The sequence below is a fragment of the Cololabis saira genome, chromosome 16 (assembly GCF_033807715.1).
Source record: "Cololabis saira isolate AMF1-May2022 chromosome 16, fColSai1.1, whole genome shotgun sequence".
Taxonomy (NCBI): Eukaryota; Metazoa; Chordata; class Actinopteri; order Beloniformes; family Belonidae; genus Cololabis; species Cololabis saira.
Genome location: NC_084602.1, coordinates 6,521,879 through 6,541,486, shown reverse-complemented (window position 1 = coordinate 6,541,486; position 19,608 = coordinate 6,521,879). Strand labels below are relative to the sequence as shown.

Below are 19,608 nucleotides of genomic sequence, written 5' to 3'. Positions count from 1 at the left end.
ACTCTGAGAGTGTTGAAGTATTTTTAGCAGCTGTTCTACACAGCTGGAACTTTTTAGTACCCGGCCAACACGCCCAGACTCCGACTCAAATTGGCTGTTAGAAGCTGCAAAAGATCTGTGGGTTGTGGTTGAGATGAGATGAATAAGAGAGGGAAAGCCTACCGCTGATGAAGATGGCAAGGGGAGCGGTGGTGAGAGGAATGACTAACGGAGAGCCAGCGAACAACGAGTAGATGACCCCGCCGATGCTCTGGCCGATGATGGTTTTCCGAACATCTGGGAAGAGAGGACACACACAGAGGAAACAAGACACAAGGTCCTGATTAATAAGCAAAAACCTCCTTTTTAAAGCTGTATAGAAGCTGTATTCACTTTCTAATCCACTTTCTAGATGGTGGATGGCATTATTTGGCAATAATCATTTTGTTCCCCCCAGTAGCACCTAAAATAATCGTCAGAGTGCTCACTACATTTTCCTACTTCTAGATGAAAGAGTTTATATATTATAGTCATCCTTCAAATCCATTATACCTTCAGTTAAAACTTTAGAAATTTCTTGAATTAGTAGACCACAGAATTCTGCAAATTATGTGGAAAGCTCATAAGAAACTTTTGCCAATCAATATACAGAAAAAAAAGGAAAAAAGAGAAAATAAGTATAACAAAAGGAACAGAGATCTTAAAAAAGACAAAATTCAGGACAAAATTAATGGAATGTTGTGTTTCTTTCTTAAAAGAATAATAAAAGCCAGTTTGATGAAGAAATATCATGATAATTGTTAAGGTAGGTGGGTTTTCTTTTTTCTTCTCTCTTTCTTTTTAGCACCATTGTCATATTTTTTTCCTCATTTTACAACTTTGTGGTAGTCTTTTTTTTTTTTTTTTTAAATTACGTTTATTGGAAAGTTTTTTTTTTTTTTTATATATAAATTGCGTAATTCTTTTATAATTACATTAATTAAAATTTGATTTCTTAGGAAAAAGGGACAGATAAAATAATATTAGTCTTCTTTCTGTTCCCTTTCATTCAAGGAAAGAGATTTGTTGTAATTATATTGAACTGTTACTGGACACAAGGTCAAATCTATTCTCAACGTACGTATTTTGGAGCCACCAAGTTTCCAGAAGTGGATGCTGCATTTTTCATCATCATGTGCTAAAAGAACTATATTTAACTCTTTTAATGCGTTTTCTTGAGAATCAGACTCAGCAACAATAACACATTGGGGCGAGGAGGCCAAAAGCACATTTGTGAGTGGAGGAGGAGGATTAACAATTGAAACCTCCTCTCATCAATATTCTGATGGTGATGCACACACTCGTGCAGTGATGGATGAAAAACAATCACCAGCCAAGTGTGACGCTGTCAAAATCGTTAGCCTCCTTTAACTGACTAGTTTTGTTTTAGCGCATATTTACTCTAAAATTCAGTGTCACTGTTCTCATTAATCAAATTATGAACCAGGTGGGGAAGAACATTATCAAATATTGAGTTGCATAGGTGAGCAATTCAGACCAGGGTTCACAGGAAGGCACTTGATTCAAACCCAGTTGTTGCTGGACATCTAGAACTGATCAAATGTTGATATTTCAGAGCCACACAGCATTTATTTCAAGATCCAAACGACTAAATTAAAGTATTGCAGCTTTTAGGGCAGACTCAAAAACAACATTCAAATTGTCTCGCATCTACAGTCGGTCATGTCAAACACAACCCGAATCAATCGGAGTGTGTCGGGACAAGACTGAAAATGCATATTAACGAAAACACTGACCCTTGCGTTTACTTTTCATATTTGTTTTTGTCTTTTTATTTAGTTGCAGCCAACGCAATACAACTTTTCAATGCTTTCAAGCGTTAGAAGGAACAGCAACATCACTGATAAACTTTATCTTTTACGTTGAAGAATATGATATATATTAAAAATAAATCCATTTAACAAGGAAAAGCAATCTTTTTTCTCATAATGGCTGTCAAAGTAAATGTAAGAAGGACTGCCACAATGTCAACATTTCTCTTGACCAATGATGTGCTGATATGTACGGAAGAGTATTAGGGCCGGGCAGGAGAAAAATAAAAATACAATTTTAGAGGAGGAAGATTTTTTTTTCATTATGGACTTCGAGAAAAAAGTCGAAATGTCGAAATAAATGTTGAAATACAGTTTTGAGAAAAAAGTCAAAATGTCGAGATTAATGTTGAAATACAATTTTGAGAAAAAAGTCGAAATGTTGAGAAATAGGGAAAAATTTCGACTTCACTCACAAAATTTCGATTTTATTCTTGAAATTGTATTTCAACATTAATTTCGTCATTTTGACTTTTTTCTCGAAATTGTACTTCAACATTAATCTCGACATTTTGACTTTTTTCTCGACATTTCAACTTTTTTCTCGAAATTATAGTGCATAATGGAAAAAAAAAAATCTTCCTCCTCTGAATTATTATTATTTTTATTTTCCTCCTGCCTGGCCCTGATACTCTTCCGTAGATAAGTGCTATCTAAGACCAGCAATCCAAATCTTATTATAATACAGTAACTCTTAAAAAAAATGTTTTATACTTTGTCAGAGTTACTTTTGTATGTTTTAATCAATATTTCCTTTGCAGCTAACTTCCCAGGCTGAATAAAAGGAGAAAAAGTTGACTTCCTTAACTGGTGTTTAACAAAAGCGTTCATGTGTCTGCGTTGGAGTGCACAGTCATACCGATCTCGCCGCGGGTGCTTTCATCATTGAGGGAGCCGAAAGCAATGGCGGGCAGGAGGATGGCAATGTAGAGGAAGATGGCTGTAGTCATGTACTTCAGCAGGGTTTTATTACTGCCAACTACACCTGAGGGGAAACCAGCACAAACACATGAGTCATAATGAAGCGGAGGAGGCTCAGCACTTTAATTTAAACACGACAAAAACATTAGCAGAAGTTCAGTACCTCTAAAATATGGAACATTCATTTAATGCGCTAAAACACTTCTAGCCTGGTTTGCAGTACGGACTGGCCCTTTAAAAATATGAGTCATTCGTTTCGGTTTTGTGTAATCCATCATTTTATAAGAGCAGTTACAAGAATGATGGATAACTCATTCTGGAATAAAACATTTTAATTGGGCTCTACTGATGATTCTGGTCCTGTGACCTTCATGAGAATATCATTATCTGATGAAACTCACATGTCAGGGATATCTGGCTGCTGTTACAGCTCAATCAAAGAGTTCGGAGACAAGCTAGAAAAGAAAAACCCCAGTCCTGGACTCATTCTTACTCTGCTCTCTGTCTTTGTTGGTTTGTATCAAAGTGATCAGCCCGCTGAATTAATGACATGAAAAGCAACTAAACATATTCAGGACTTTTTCTTTCAGGACAAAATTAATGGAACCTTGTGTTTCTGTAAAATGTATCAGTTTATGGAACAATCTGGATACAGAAGCCAAAGAATACAAATCAAACATTACATTTAAAAGAATAATAAAAGCCAGTTTGATGAAGAAATATCATGATAATTGTTAAGGTAGTAGGGTTTTCTTTTTTTTCTCTCTTTCTTTTTAGCACCATTGTCATATTTTTTTTCTTATTTTACAACTTTGTGGTAGTTTTTTTTCTTTTTTTTTTTTAAATTACATTTATTGGAAAGTGGGTTTTTATTAAATTGCATAATTCTTTTACAATTACATTAATTAAAATTTGATTTCTTAGGAAAAAGGGACAGATAAATAAGCTTAGTCTTTTTTCTGTTCCCTTTCATTCAAGGAAAGAGATTTGTTGTAATTATATTGAACCGTTTTGTTTTTCTTTTAATGAATGAAATAAACAAAATTAATGGAACGTTGTGTTTCTGTAAAAGGTATCAGTTTATGGAACAATCTGAAACAAATCAAACATTACATTTAAAAGAATAATAAAAGCCAGTTTGATGAAGAAATATCATGATAATTGTTAAGGTTATCATTCTTACTCTGCTCTCTGTCTTTTTTGGTTTGTATAAAAGTGATCAGCTGCTGAATTAATGACATGAAAAGCAACCAAACATATTCAGGACTTTTTCTTCTTTCTAGAAATGATGTGCTTTGATGATGTAGATGAAGAGTCTGATTTGATGAGTCAATCCAACCACCAGGTTACTGCAGCTAAATGACGACTTGCCCAAAACAAAACAAAAAAAGCCGACGTGACCAAAACAGTGGACGTAAGAAAATATGAGGCAGCGGTTAGACATAGGAGGCATTCATTTTAGCAAGGTGCAGATGTGACACAGATGCAGCCCAGATGTGTGCGAGGCACAGGGTGAGAGATAAATGAGGAGCTGCCAATGGCACCTTGGTGAGGCTTAATAAGGAAGATGATTCACTTTCAATACAAGCCCAGGTCCAGCCTACCATCTGTGAAGTCGGAGGGGTAGAAAGGGAGTCTGCGGCAGAAGTCTTCATAAATCCCCCGGCCGGCTTTGAAGAAATCTGTACACTGAGGGGAGAAGGGAGAAGGTTGGAGTTACTGCAAGGACTCGCTGGCACTGTCAACAAGGACGGAGATGTTACTGAAACTATATTCTCTACTTTTTTAAATAAATTACTTTTAGACTTCTCGTTTCATAATCTGGTTTTAGTGATAAAAAGAGTGTAGTTTGATTAACGTCATGTCCCATACATTTCCTCCCTAACCCTAACCCTGTCAGCATTATAACCAAGGTCTCTTTCTCTAGTTGCCATGGTTTATTTTGCACATAAAACATTTAACAACACCCACATGAGTTGGTCATTCGATGTCAGAAAATGCTGCCCAGCTCTCAACTGGACACTACAATGGGGTTAGGGTGTTTACATGTCTAGGACGAAGAAATGTTTCAAGATAAAGAAGGAAAATATCATCTAAGAGGAAAACTACATTTTAAACAACCTTGTGTACGTAATAGTCATAAAAGCATGTGCATATCAGTCGGAGGGTTAATTTTGTGGAATGTTCTTGATGAAGAAATCAAACAAAACTCTATACAGTTTAAAAACACATGGAAGAAAAACATTCTTGACAAATATAAAAATAAGGACCCCTAAAGAACTGAATTTACCTTCTGTATGTATTTCTTTTATTATTATTCCGTTCCTTATGTGATACATCATAAATGATACAAATGTAACTCCCTGCATTCATGGCTGGTCATGGATCATCAGAGAAGTGACTGGAAATTACATTTTTGAGTTGAGGATATTGTAGGAGGCTAGTTTAATTATGCCTTGATCTTTGTTTATTAATTGTTTGTGTCGTATTTATTTATTTTTTGTTATTATTTTGTTTTTTCTTCCTTTCTTATTTAATTTTTTTAATTTTTATATTTTCTATGGCCTCCTGTTCCCTCTCCAACACATTATTTTGCTATTGTTCTTTATTTCTGGATGAGACTCTTAACTTGTTTTGCTTTTGAAGCTTTTCATTTGATGGTGATTTGTTGTTGTTCGAGATAAAGCCAACAATAAACAAACTGTAAGAGGAAAACGCTATGTGTTTTATTATGATTATTGTCTCCAAATGTGATGCGACGTGTGCATAATCAGGGACATTTCCTAGTAATGTCCATCTCAATGTGTGGATGGAGGCGATGTCCAAGCTGAGCCACCGGAAGTAAAGATTGTTGCTCAACAGTTTGTCAAAGAAGCTTTTTATTTCTTTTTTTTTTTTTAAACAACTTTATTTTTTATAATAAGCTAAAGACATCAAAACTATAAAGTAAACCATAAAGACTTATGTGTTCAGCTGAACAAATTTGTCCTATTAGATTCCATAAAGTAACTTTGACAACAACTTTGCACACAGTTGGGAATAACTTAACCAACCTCGTGAGGTAGTTCCATCTCTAAATGGCAAACAGGTACCTGTGATGTCCTTAAAACTAACAAGTTCCAAGAGCCGTCAGAAAAGGCATGAAATGCTGTGATTAAAGCGTCTCTCGTGAGGCCGGCCCCGGGCGAGAAAGTTCATTACCAGCCTCAGAAATGACCAATTAACAGCATGTCAGATTAGAGCCCACACGTTTCAAGCAGCTGACACGTCTTAACATGAGCTTGGAGGAGACCGGGCGAATTAAGTCTTCGCCGTCTTTATTCTGCGCCCAAACCGCGACTTAACGGGACGAAGAATAAAAATTGCTTGGGCCAAAAGACCCAGAATGTCAGAGACAGCTGATGGCCGTGTCTTTGTCAGATGTAGAGATGTTGGAGGTACTTTACAAATTAAAAGAGCCTGCAAAGATGGAAGTTGCAGTGAACTCTGGATGCTCTCAGTCCATCCTGCGTTGTGGACAGTAACAACTCTAATGACCTGGCTCGGGCATGGGGGGATTCCACATGGGGCTTTGTGAAACATAATTTGAGTCATCAACATTAATGAGGTAATCTTCAAAGGAGTTTAATCTAAAACAAAGTAGGCCAGGTGGTGTGATTTAGGTGTGCGTTTACCAGGATGAAGGAGAGAGAGGTGACTGTAACAATTGGCGCTTTTCCACTAGTACCTACTCAGCTCGACTCGGTTTGGTTCTTTTCCACTAGAGGTCTAACGTACCGAGTAAATACTTTTTCTGTAACTATTCTGCCGAGGTTCTAAGCTGCTGAGTCAGCTGTATCTGATGTCATCACACTACAGGCCACCGATTGGTCGGGGGGTTGGAGTCAGACGTCTGAGTCAGGAGGAGGAAATCAGAGAAAGAGACTGACGGATTCTTGTTCATTTTATTCAACAGGCAATGGCTGTGCTAAAGTCTGTTTCTGATCCAACTCTGAGGTGCAGATGTTCATAAACCTGGTGCTGAGGAGAGAATTAAAAAGGGATCGGGCGATAAGGAACGACCAGATCTACCAGGAGCTCTGTCTCTTCATAGCTGCTCGAGGCTCCAGATGACTTTTCAGCAGCGCCGAGACAAACTAACGGAAAAAGAAAAAGTATTGCCGCTTGAAGCTTCTCTCACTCTCATTTTTTAACTTGATATTGAACACAAGTCACAGACCCAGCAGCACATCTATCATCTCCTCCAGGTTCTACATCTTTAGTGTTGTCTTCTTCGTTTAGATCACACAATCAAATACGTCACAGCAGCTTCGCTCCAACCTCCTACTTCTCCAGGTGCTGAATTGTTATGGAAAAGAAACTTGGCCGAGTTGAGTCGAGCCGAGTATGTTCTAGTGGAAAAGCACCTAATGAGTGATAAAAGATCTAACATTTTTAGAGCGATCAGGAAGAGGATGGTTAGAAATAAAATAGCTCATGCTCCTCAAAAAGGGACATAGAGTGCACCTTAAAACTATGAGCTCTCACATTATAATAAAAACTGCAGTAAATGTCAAGTCCTGACTGAGCTTATCAAATTATCCAGTTACCCAGTGTTTCAACTCCTTGATAAAATGCCTTTACACAGTTAATAGGGAGGGAATGGTTTAGGAGGAAAACCTCCTGGGAAAATCATTCCTGCCTCATTTATCATGTGAAAAAGTTTTGATGTTCTTTAGCAGAACAAAGCAATTTAGCCCGATGCAAACAACATGAAAACAACAGCATCAGCATTTGTTTCCTCTCAGAGCAGGCTGGCCAGGTTTACGAAGCCACACACACGCTTTCAGCAGGGTTTGTTTGACCATTAAATCCCAATACATCATGGATTCATTTATTATTACAAGGGACCCCGAGTGTGTGTGTGTGGCTGTGCGGTTGTGTGGGGCCTGATCACAGACGTTTGGCTCAGGTTGGATAAACAAAAGGCCTAGATGAGGACTTACTGTCCACCTGTTTACCATTCACTCTCAACAGTCAATGGAGTGAGGCAATGGAGCAGAATAACGCTTCTTTTCTTCAAGTAAAGGACTTTTCACTGTTATGGGTGGTCTGGGAGGGGAAGGCTGACAGGCTATCTTTTTATACACTTATTTATTGTTATTATATCATTATCTGATTGCTGTTGATTTGACCTACTCTAAATACTGCGGCTCAAATTTCCTCTTCCCTCTTTCCTTCCATTTGTCTTTCTCTAAATGTTTGTGCCAATACCTGTCACTGAGTTGACACTGAGCCTTTCAAGCCCTGGGATAAACACCGAACAAAATCCTTAGCTATAACCCCCCCAAGGGGAAATGTCTAGGAGCTAAGGGCTGTCAAGGCGGCGTCAGGAGGTGATGCTCGGCCGTGGCATCAGGTAAAGGCCCTTTGGCTGTGTGTTAGTGAGAATTTATCCGTGTGAGTCTGTGCGTGTGTGGTGGAGGGCTGGGGGAGGATCTGACAGGACTGTGAGAAATGTAGGGTCATTTACCCACTCAGGAGGCCGGGCAAAAAAATTGATGCTGATTGATTAGGGGGAGAGACAATATGGAGGAGTCAAGTCAGTCAAGGAAGGAGGAGAGGGGGAGATGGAGGGAGAGAAGGTTAGGCTTGCCACCCGTCCATTGAAATACGGAATTGTTACGTAATTGGGAATTAAAAGTTGCGTTCCGTATTGAACCAATAAGGACATATATTATGCTCTTATTTATTATTGTCATAATATACAGGTAAAGGTCGGAAAATTTGAATATATTGCAAAACTTTATTCGTAGTAAATTCAACTTAAGGTGAAACAAATGTATTATTTCCCACTACATTCAAAGTGAGATATTTCAAGCCTTTATTTGTTATAATTTTGGTGATTATGGCTCACAGTTTATGAAAACCCCAAATAAAAAATCTCAAAAAATTGGAATATTTTATGAAATCAATAAACAATTCAATCATCAAAATTATAACAAATAAAGGTTTAACATATATTGCTTTGCATGTAATGAGACTATGTAATATATTACTTTCACCTTTTCAGTTGAAGTATTGAAATAAATTAACTTTTACACTATATACACCATATATTACACCATACTTTTACACAAACATAGCATAGGAGGCTATTTCAGTTGCTAGTATGGTTGTCTGTCTGTACAGTCATGCAAGTTCAATGCTAATAATTAAAGCACTTTAAACTTGAAGTCAAAGCATTTCGTTTTTTTCGCATAAAATATATATATTTCTATGCAGTTTAGAAGTTTTGGGGATGTCCCTTTTTTTGGCGTCTGCACTGCTGAAATCGGGGCGTCCCGTATTTCTATTTTTGAAAGGTGGCAACCCTAGAGAAGGTGCTGGTAGAAGTTGAAAGATGCAAGAAAACCGAATGCGGCTCCAGGTCGAGGACCAGGCTCTAAGGGCTTTTTTCTTCAGCTGACAACAGAATCTGCATCTCGAGCGAGGAAGGGAACATTGAGGGGGCTGACTGGATCTGCAACTGCAAAGTTGCTGATGCATACCATGACAGCAATCCTTGAACCTGGAGTGGGAGGGATTGTAGGTTGGTGAGGCCATCAGGCTGAAGGGTGATCCCTGCAGGACTTGGTGAGCCCCTGGGACTCCAGAGGCAGCTGACTGCAAAAACTCAAAATCTTAACAAGAATATTTGTCTTATTTCTAGTTAAAATGTCTAATTTTTATTCAAAAAATCTCATTACACTTAAATCCAGAGTCGTTACCAGAAAAATAACTTATTTGACAATTTTCACCTGTTTCAAGTAAAATTTCACTTAAAATAAGTAGAAAAAATCTGCCAGTGGAACAAGATTTTTTTTGCTTGTAATAAGAAGATAAATCTTGTTCCACTGGCAGATTTTTCTACTTATTTCAAGTGAAAATTTACTTGAAACAGGTGAAAATTGTCAAATAAGTTATTTTTTCTGTTAATGACTCTTGTTTTAAGTGTAATGAGATTTTTTGACTAAAAATGAGACATTTTAACTAGAAATAAGAAAAATATTCTTGGTAAGATTTTGAGTTTTTGCAGTGAGGTGCTGGCAGGCCGAGCGAACAACAGTCTCTGCTGTTGCCGATGCAAAAACTCAGGTGTGGGAGGCGTTTGGTGAAGCCAGAACCATCACTTTTGATTTGCTCCAAGAAGAACTATCAGCTGCACTAGGCAAGCAAAGCAGTGCTGCACCAGCATTGTGTATAACAGAGTCAAGTGGCTGTTGTCAGACACTGGACGGAAGGGGATGAGGACGTCCCCAATCCCACCAACAAGTTGTCCTCAGAGAAATCTGAGTGTGTGGACTCTATCAGAGCTGAGGTCGCTGAGGTGGTCAAGGAACTCCATGGTGGGAGGGGGTGGTAGACAAGACAGGAAACGGGTAGATAGAGAGAAGGGGGGGGGGGGGCATTGCAGTGATCGGCAGGCCGGGACTCGAACCTGCGATGCCTGCACGAGGACCATAGCCTCTACAAATGGCGGCCGCTCAACACACTGAGCTATCCAGGGCCATCTGCCCTGACTTCTTAAGGCTCTGGATATTGTGGAGCTGTTTTGGTTGACACACCTCTGCAACATTGTGTGGACATCAGGCTAGAGGGCTGCATAGAGATCGGGTCCTGCGGGTCCCAACGCAAATCTGGCGGGAGCAGGCGGTTTCAATTTTGCTGCGGGCGGATAAAAAAACACTGCGGGATCAGGACGTAGTCTAGCGAGATGGAACATCAGTGATGTGGAAAAGAACCTCAAACAAAGTCTTTACAAAACAAAGACAAAGCAAGGAAAGTCAGATATTTGGAGAAACTGCGTTTAGTGTCTGTGGAGCATCTTGGAAGAGAGACGAGGGATTGGAACCAGCAGTCGGTCATTCTCTTACTCCACAGCAATGTAATGGCCAAGTGATTCATTTGTTAAATTAATTTGTTTCATTCGTTAACTTTGTTTATTTTACGTTAGTGTTATTTGAGCCACTCACTGCTACTCTCGTTGCTATAACCTCAATCACATAATTGATATGAAATGTACGAAAGGTGAAATAGCTTGTGCGATGATGACAATGATAGATTTGCATCTAACTTTCGGTCAGGTGACCTATGAACTGTCAATTATCCATCAAGCTCCACAATGATCATGTTAACATTAAATCAGATAGATTGGTCCAGGACATTTCTCTTGCGGGGCGGGAGAAGACACTAAATCATGGCATCTCTATTATCGTGTGGGCATGAATTGAGTTTTGCGGGTGTGGAGGGGAATGTAACACACACGTTGAGGGCGGTAGTGGTCAGAAATGCAGCGGGAGCGGGATGAAGAGAACAATCCTGCACAGGGCTCTACATCAGGGACCTTTTAAGATGGAATATCATAGGCTATGTTTTATTTGTAGGGAAATCCCTCTTTTTAGTCATCCAGGTAAGGTCTAATCAGGGGTCCTGCAAATAAAAAGTCTGGCTATTTGTTCAACCTTGGATTCAGGAGGAACAATGTTGGTTCTGTCCTGGCGTTGGACCACTGGACCTGCTCTACCCCTTTGCTATGATCCTAGGGCAGGTGTGCGTGCCCAATCAGTGCGAAGGAGCTTTTGGTCTTGGGGAATATATACAATCCATGTTCTGGTACTTTGTGGGGGGTGCTACAGGAGTATGGGGAACTGCATCAGCTAGTACAGGCTATTTAGTCCATATACAAATGGATCAAGAGCTCAGTCTGCATTGGTGGTAGTAAGCTGGATTCCTTCCAGGTGGGACGTGGACTTCATCATTTCTAGAATGATATTGCTCAAGAGGCAGCCTGTTGCAGCTGCTCTGCTAAATTGTGCCTGTTGCCATACATTCTTGAGATTTTTTCCACTAAAACTAGGATTTGTTTAAAACTTGTTTGCATGCTGCTCTTCCTGGAGGATTTCTGCGGATAATTCCTACAATTTCTACGGCACTTTGTAGCATTTGTTATGATGAGTATCCATGACAAAGGAATTTTATTCACATATAGAAGAAGCAGATTGATCTTCAAGTACCAGCTTATGATCAGAAAAAGACCTTCAATGTAGATGAGTTGAAGAGAGGTCAAGGATATAAATCAAGAGAAAAATGGAGAGCAAAGTGGAAGAGGTTTTGACCACTTTTCCCCCCATCAATCATCATGTAGAGTGTGAAATCCCAGGGAGAAGGGATGGATAAACAGGTGGCGCTGCTAAACACAGCAGAAGTATCATGTTTTTTAAAATGTGTCAGCAGGAAGAAGTTCTGGATTCCAGCATCCCTGCGTTTCAGGTTGTACAGGTGGACAGAAGACTTCAGACAGACTGACGGAGGGCAGGTGGGCGTGCTGTGTTCATTACGACTAGACAAGTGCCTTCACAGAGGAAAAATTTAAACGGCCAAATCAGAAAGTAGGGTGAACATTGGGATTGGCCCTTAGTCCACAACTCCCTGAACTCAAAGACACCTACAGAAAGGAAAGGTATAAAATCCCTCTTTATGCGTCACTCATTTGCAGATTCATGAAATGATCCAAGTTGTTGCCTTCTACAAGGTTCTTTATTTTTAACATTCGAGAGCGCGCTTACTTTTTCAGCCAGACGTACTTCAGAAATTAAAATCCGACATCATCAGTTCATAAATACCACTGTAATTTTGTAACTCTAAAAAGCATTGAAATTTCCCGTGTGACTCAAACAAATAGAAAACTAGTGTTTTGCACCTTGAGAGGTTTGTGACTCCGCGGGTCGGTCTCCTCTTTTCCCAGGGCGGTGGGCTGCTGATTGGCAGCCGTCAGCTGATGCCTCTGGAACAGCAAAGCCTCCTTAAACTCCTCCTGTGTTTTCGTCTCCAGCAGCTTCTGTCTGAAGGAGATGTCGGAGAAGAGGGTGGCAAATGTCCTGCCCAGCTCCATCGCCGTCTTGGTGCTTTTCTAAAAGAAAAGGATGAATTTGAATGTTCAAATAACAAAAACACCCAATATCTTCCCATGTGCAGACAACATGAGTTTTGAGAACAATCCCATTGAGTAGAAACATGCTGTCTGCAAGGGTGGCATGGTGGCATTTAACGTGCACATTCAATTGACACAAAGCAGCAGGAGCATTCACCAGGTATTGAGTGTTTACCCACCTGATGTTTAAGGTTCACTTACTAATTCTATATACAGGACTGTCTCAGAAAATTTGAATATTGTGATAAAGTTATTTTCTGTAATGCAAAAATGTTATCCATTCTGGATTCATTACAAATCAACTGAAATATTGCAAGCCTTTTATTATTTTAATATTGCTGATCATGGCTTACAGCTTAAGAAAACTCAAATATCTTATCTCAAAAAATTAGAATATTCTGGGAATCTTAATCTTAACCTGTAAGCCATAATCAGCAATATTAAAATAATAAAAGGCTTGCAATATTTCAGTTGATTTGTAATGAATCCAGAATGTATTAAATTTTTTTTAATTGCATTACAGAAAATAAAGAACTTTATCACTCACTATATTGTAATTTTTTTGAGACAGTCCTGTATTTAGAATAGAAAGCAGCATCTTTTACATTCATTAACTTGGTCCATCGCTATTGTGAAAACATTGATTATAACAGCTTTGAGTTGGTGTTAGAACCTCGTTTATTTTCACCTTAAAATTACAAATGCATGTATTATTTCTTGTCATGGGTAGATGATGCCACTGTGACGTATGACAAGACAATTTGATTCATCTTTGTATTTTTAAATCAAAGAAAGAAAAAAAGAGAAAGAATGAAGAAGAATGATATTTTCGTACTATAAAAAGATTACAGCTAAACTTGCTACAAATTAATATGACCCTAAATAGGAATAAGCAAATAAAGGTGAATGGATGGATGGATAATATATTAAAAAAAAACTAACTTTTACCTCTGTTTGAGGTAAAACCCTGAGTTATAGCAGACATGGTTGAAAAGGATGCTTTTGTACTGTACGGGTGTGAAAAAAAACAATAAAGATAAAATATGATATTTCAGACAGACAGACAGGGGATCTCCATTCCAACAAATATATGATAAAATGGTGAAGATATTTAAAAACAATGTTTTGTTACAAAAGGACTGGAAGGGGTTTTTATAGTTCTACTTCAAATTTTCCACAGAACATCAACATCACTTAAGAATTTTAGCTTAAACTGAACACAATCTCCAAATTACAGACAAGAACGTGGATATGAGATAACTGTGAAAAACCTTCGTCACACATTATAATACGGAGCTAAATGTACAAGTGTCCCATAAAGTTTTACTGTCTGAATAAAAGGCCATATGTTGTTCAGAGGTGGCAGAGGTCTATGGGATGGACCATTATTCCTGATCTTCTTGGATAGTAACAACATGAAAACATCAGCAAGTGAAAGCATCGGTAAGGACGGGGTACGGCTGGGCGATATATCGAGATTTTAATATATATCGATATATTTTCAAACGCGATAAGGTACGAGACAATATCGTTTATATCGATTACATTTTTTTTTTTTAATGATTTTGATATAGCTTATTTTGTGACAAATTGACTTGAATGTTTTATTTGAGATTTGCACAAATGTTTTGTTATTTGCACAACTGTCAACCTCACTGGAAAAGTCTGCCTGTTACTGTCTACATTGTATTAATTGCACAGTGTATTTTAATTTAATTGTTGTGCAGGAAAGGGATATTTGTTTTATTTTATTCAAGAAGCATTTTTATTCTATATATGCAGGCAGTTTATTTTTATTTCATTTGTTTTATACATTTTGATATTGTGCAGACCTCTGTTAATAAAGGAACCTGTGTGACATTTGGCACGAGGCTTTGTATTAAAACTGACAGTTTTTTTAATGGTTTGCCTCAGAAAAAAATGAAGCTAACAGAGATGCTATGCTATAATACTTTGGGGGAAACCCCAATTATGGCACAGAAAAAATATCGATATATATTGAGTATCGCCATTCAGCTAGAAAATATCGAGATATGACTTTTGGTCCATATCGCCCAGCCCTAGGACGGGGTACTGGACTGGGTAAAACCCGGTACCGATGGACACCTAAAGATGTATTTGGGACAGATAGGGACAAAATAGCTAAAAAACGAACTTTTTTTGCTTCACAACCTCAATGCCAGAATGTATTTTATATATTGTTAAAATACCAAGAACTTTGCTGCCCCAACTTTGGTTGAAATGTGTTTTCAAGGCCTGAAAACAGATTTAAAAAAGTCAGGTCTAATATTTCTCCTTGAGAATATTGATTGGTGGAGGTTGCACATTCGGAGGAGGTTATATTTTTGTGGGTGTCAGTAAATCCCAGCTTTCTCAAAGGTATTGGGGCATCATAAAAACTTTTCCCCTCCAGCCTGCAGGTCAGCGTGGAGCCAAGGACACCTTGTCAGGTAACTTATGGCACTTTTACTCTAGTACCTACTCAGCCCGGCTCGACTCGCCTTGCCCTAATTTATTTTCAATACTCGGATGAGAAGTAGGCGGGTTGTTGTGAAGCTGCTGTGACGTGTTTGATTGTGTGATCTAAACGAAGAAGACAACACAGGGAGAGCGTGGACATGGATGAATGGATCACTAAAATACCCGTCTTAAATACAGATTGCTGCTTTTTACCCGTTTGCGACTGACAGCAGAGACATGTCTATATTTTTTTAAAGAATGATCACAGTCCATTCCTTGTAGTAGACATTTCCCGAAATCTTGTCATGTATCCCATGAAACTTTATCAACAGTATTTCTATAGTCTGTTTTTATCATCATTTTGAAAGTCATAAACAAGTTGAAGTCCAAGTATTTCACCGGTGCAAACAGGCAGTGGGCGTATTTTAATGTTTTTGTGACCCAAAGATGTATTTGTGGGTGCACGCCGTCACATGATGAATTTCTGGGCGCGTGTGATTGTGTGTGAGGGAAACAAGCTCGGACAAGCCCGTGTGAAAACTGTAATTTACACTAGTACCTACTCAGCCCGACTCGACTCGCCTTGCCCTCGTTTTTTTTAATACCCAGATCAGATGTAGGAGGTTGGAGTGAAGCTGCTGTGACGTATTTGATTGTGTGATCTAAATGAAGAAGACAACAACACTAAAGATGTAGAACCTGGAGGAGATGATAGATGTGCTGCTGGGTCTGTGGCTTGTGTTTGATATCAAGTTAAAAAATGAGTGAGAGAGAAGTTTCAAGTGGCAACGCTTTTTTTTTGTTAGTTTGTCTCTGTGCTGCTGTAAAGTCATCTGGAGCCGTGAGCAGCTATGAAGAGACAGAGCTCCTGGTAGATCTGGTCGTTCCTTATCTCCGTCTAGATCCCTTTTTAATTCTCTCCTCAGCACCAGGTTTATGAATGAATGAATGAATGAATTAATTAATCTTTATTTCGGCTTGTACAGAACAAGATGAAAAGGAAGAAAAAAAAAATCAACATTTCTTTTGCCGAAAAGGTGTAGGCTGAAGCCGTAGCTTATAGTGCCTACCCTTTTTTCTTTTGATCAGCAAAAAATATGAGACATTAGCTTTTACTCAGTGAAAACAAACAATACATAAAGAAGAAAAAAAAAAAAAAAAAAGTAAGACAAAATATAAAATTGACATTTCACATCCTAGAATGTTTTTGATAGTATACTTTATAATTATAGTGTTTTATATTTATTTACAATATTTTCTTTAAACAATTTCTTAAACTTGACGATAGAGCGACACATTTTTAGGTTGTTATTACAACTATTCCAAATTTCTCTTGCCTTAACTGATGTACATCTCTTTTTAATATTTGTTCTTGCTGTCGTCATCTCAAACATGAGTTTCCCCCTCAGGTCATAGCGGGTTTCTTTTATCTGGAACAGGTCCTGAATGCAGTTTGGTAGCAGTTCCTGCTGGGCTTTAAAGGCAAATAAAACAGTTTTCTGCTCTACTATATCATGGAATTTTAAGATATTATATTTAATAAAAAGATTATTTGTTGGTTCATAATAGTCGGTTTTATTAATTATCCTTAACGCTCTTTTCTGTAATAGAAAAATAGGGTTTGTATTTGTTTTATAGGTGTTACCCCATATCTCCACACAATAAGTCATGTATGGAACTATGAGTGAGTTATACATTAAAAACTGTGCTCTTTGACAGAAAAAATAATTTGTTTTATTTACTATTGCTAGGGTTTTAGACATTCTTGATTTTACACTATTTATGTGTGATTTCCAGCTAAGTTTATCATCGATTATTACCCCCAGGAACTTATTTTCATATCCTCTTTCTATTTCCATACCACTAATTTTAATTGTTATATGATTATTTTTTTTTCTAGTGAACATCTGCACCTCAGAGTTGGATCATGAAACAGACTTTTGCTGCCATTGCCTGTAGAATAAAATGAACAAGAATCTGTCAGAGTCTCTTTCTCTGATTTCCTCCTCCTGACTCAGACGTCTGACTCCAACCCCCCGACCAATCGGTGGCCTGTAGTGTGATGATGTCAGATACAGCCGACTCAGCAGCTTAGAACCTCGGCAGAATAGTTACCGAAAAAGTATCTACTCGGTACGTTAGACCTCTAGTGGAAAAGAACCAAACCCTGTCGAGTCGGGCTGAGTAGGTACTAGTGGAAAAGCACCATTAGTGAGGCTCAGTGCAACAGCAGTGAACAGGGGAACTAACCCCGACAAGCTTTTCAACAGCATCAGCCACATTTAAATCAGAGCTGAAAACTCTCTGTCAAAGGACATGATAACATACCTTCAGCGAGGCTGACAAGGGAATATTCAGAGAACATTCTATCACACTCATCACTTGCAAGGATCAAATACTTATCTAGCACATGCTCTGAGCATTATAGTTTAAGTCCAACATGTAGTAGAGCGACCGTACCTGCCGACACGACAAAATGCAATAAAGACTTTGAATGACGTACATTTGCAACCCCACTATTGAGCCTTGTGACAGAAATGGAGCAAATACTAAATTTAACATTTGGTAGGTTTCTAAAATTTGAGAATTTGACAATTATTTTCAAGGGTCTGAATTTTTTGGGTAACATGTCTTCACAGTTGCAAATCATTTCAATTAAAGTAAAATAAACTTACTTTATAAATTCAACATTTTCGACTAATTATCTCCACAAACTGTGCATACAGATGGGGTGATTAGAAGCTCATTGGCTTTTGGCAATTCGTTTTGTTAATTAAATTGAATTATTATTTTAGCAAAGCACATGTTGAGATTGCTGAATAGAAGTAATTGCAGCAGACCATCAGACCTCAAGAAGAGTGCTCGTCCCAGAAAAGAGGAATAAATGCCAGGATGTGAGTCAAGCTCGGTCAGCTTGCACCTGGGGGGGATTCCTCTCCCGACCAAGTCCAGGCAGACGTTTGGTCATGAGAAAAGAGCTGGGTGAGATGCAGTAGGGCAGGCTGTGGAGATAGTGAAAAGGAAGACTTTTTTGTTCACACCGTGGCTCCTTTCACAAATGAATGGACACCTGTATAGTTGGATTAACGTCGATGGCGGTGTTGGAAAGTTAACTGTTATTTTCTCTATAGACTTTGCCAGTGTGCTCACTGACTACGTTTACATTCAGTCAATAACCCTTTTCTAACCGGAATATTAGTAATAACCTGGTTGCGCACGGCCATGTAAACACCAATAACCCCTTTGAATAACCGGAATTTGCTCATAGAGAAACGCAAGACCAAGCCACACTTTTGGAGTGAGGAGGAGACTAATCACTTCATGAATGTAATGAAAGATATGAACATATCTATTTTATATACCAGTATTTTTTTTATTATTATTATTATTGTATATACCAGTACTGTTTATAGTGTGTCATACTCTGATTATTATTATTGTATTATTATTATTTTTATTGATGCCTCTTGTTTTCCACTATCCCCTTTGCTGCTGTACACTGCGAATTTCCCCACTGTGGGACTAATAAAGGAATATCTTATCTTATCTTATATTGGCATTTGTACACGGTAGAAAGTACCGGGAAAGCAAGATTTACAAAAAGGTGAGCGAAAAGTTGCGCGAAGCAGGATTTGTACAGCAAGAAGAAGCGGAAATAACAGGAATTGCGTCATGATGTTCTCCGTGCGTGGTGATTACAATCACCATGTATACAGGGATAATGAATGAATGAAAACCTTTATTGTCCCCGTAGGGAGATTCGGTTTGTCAGCCAGCAACAGCACAGTTTAAGGAGAGTTAAAATAAGTTAAAAAGAGTTAAGTTAAAAAGCAGAGTAGATTAGTTGGTAATAAAAACAGTTTAAGATAAAAAAGTCCAGTACATGTGCAAGAGCAAGTAGTGTGCAAAAAGTGCAAGTGTGCAAAAACACAAGTCCTCAGATCCCGCCCCCTCCCCCCCTTGATCACATCCATTGAACATTTATAGTGGTGGAGGACAAGGTAAATGAACCTTCCTTTGGCAGCAATGATTTCATGGAAGCTCTTTCAGTAGATCTGAATCAGACCATGTAGGCAGGACTATGATTAGGGCTGCATTTGGGAAATCCTTTTCATATGCATGATTGTAAGGTTTAAATTCTGGTAAGGTGTGTCCTTTTGCACCAGCATTTCCACCTCCACCCACCCACTGTTTGATATTACCTTCTCTACAGCTTTATGCAGATCATCTAGTCTTGAGTGTACAACTTCAGAAATATGCTAAATTATAACTCTTGAGTGCATTTTTTTTATTTCCCTCCAGCACTCTGAATATTAAATGTGTGTTTAATAAAGATGCAAAATATTATAATCTATTGCCTGCTATCATCTGAAGCAGATTGCGTTTGTCTGTTGTTGCGACTGCTGTGAAGGGAATCACATATTT

General features: G+C 38.3%; 1 protein-coding gene across 2 annotated transcripts in view; it reads right to left on the bottom strand.

Moving 5' to 3' along the window:
• slc4a11 (solute carrier family 4 member 11) overlaps positions 1-19,608 on the bottom strand; it is a 158,762-nt gene that overhangs the window by 41,735 nt on the left and 97,419 nt on the right. For both annotated transcript variants that reach the window (XM_061744198.1, XM_061744199.1), the window contains 4 exons: positions 12,493-12,702; positions 4,376-4,460; positions 2,710-2,835; positions 163-276 (listed from right to left, as the gene is read on the bottom strand). In XM_061744198.1, the coding sequence (XP_061600182.1) occupies positions 163-276; positions 2,710-2,835; positions 4,376-4,460; positions 12,493-12,702 (535 nt within the window). The remainder of the gene's footprint in view (positions 1-162; positions 277-2,709; positions 2,836-4,375; positions 4,461-12,492; positions 12,703-19,608) is intronic.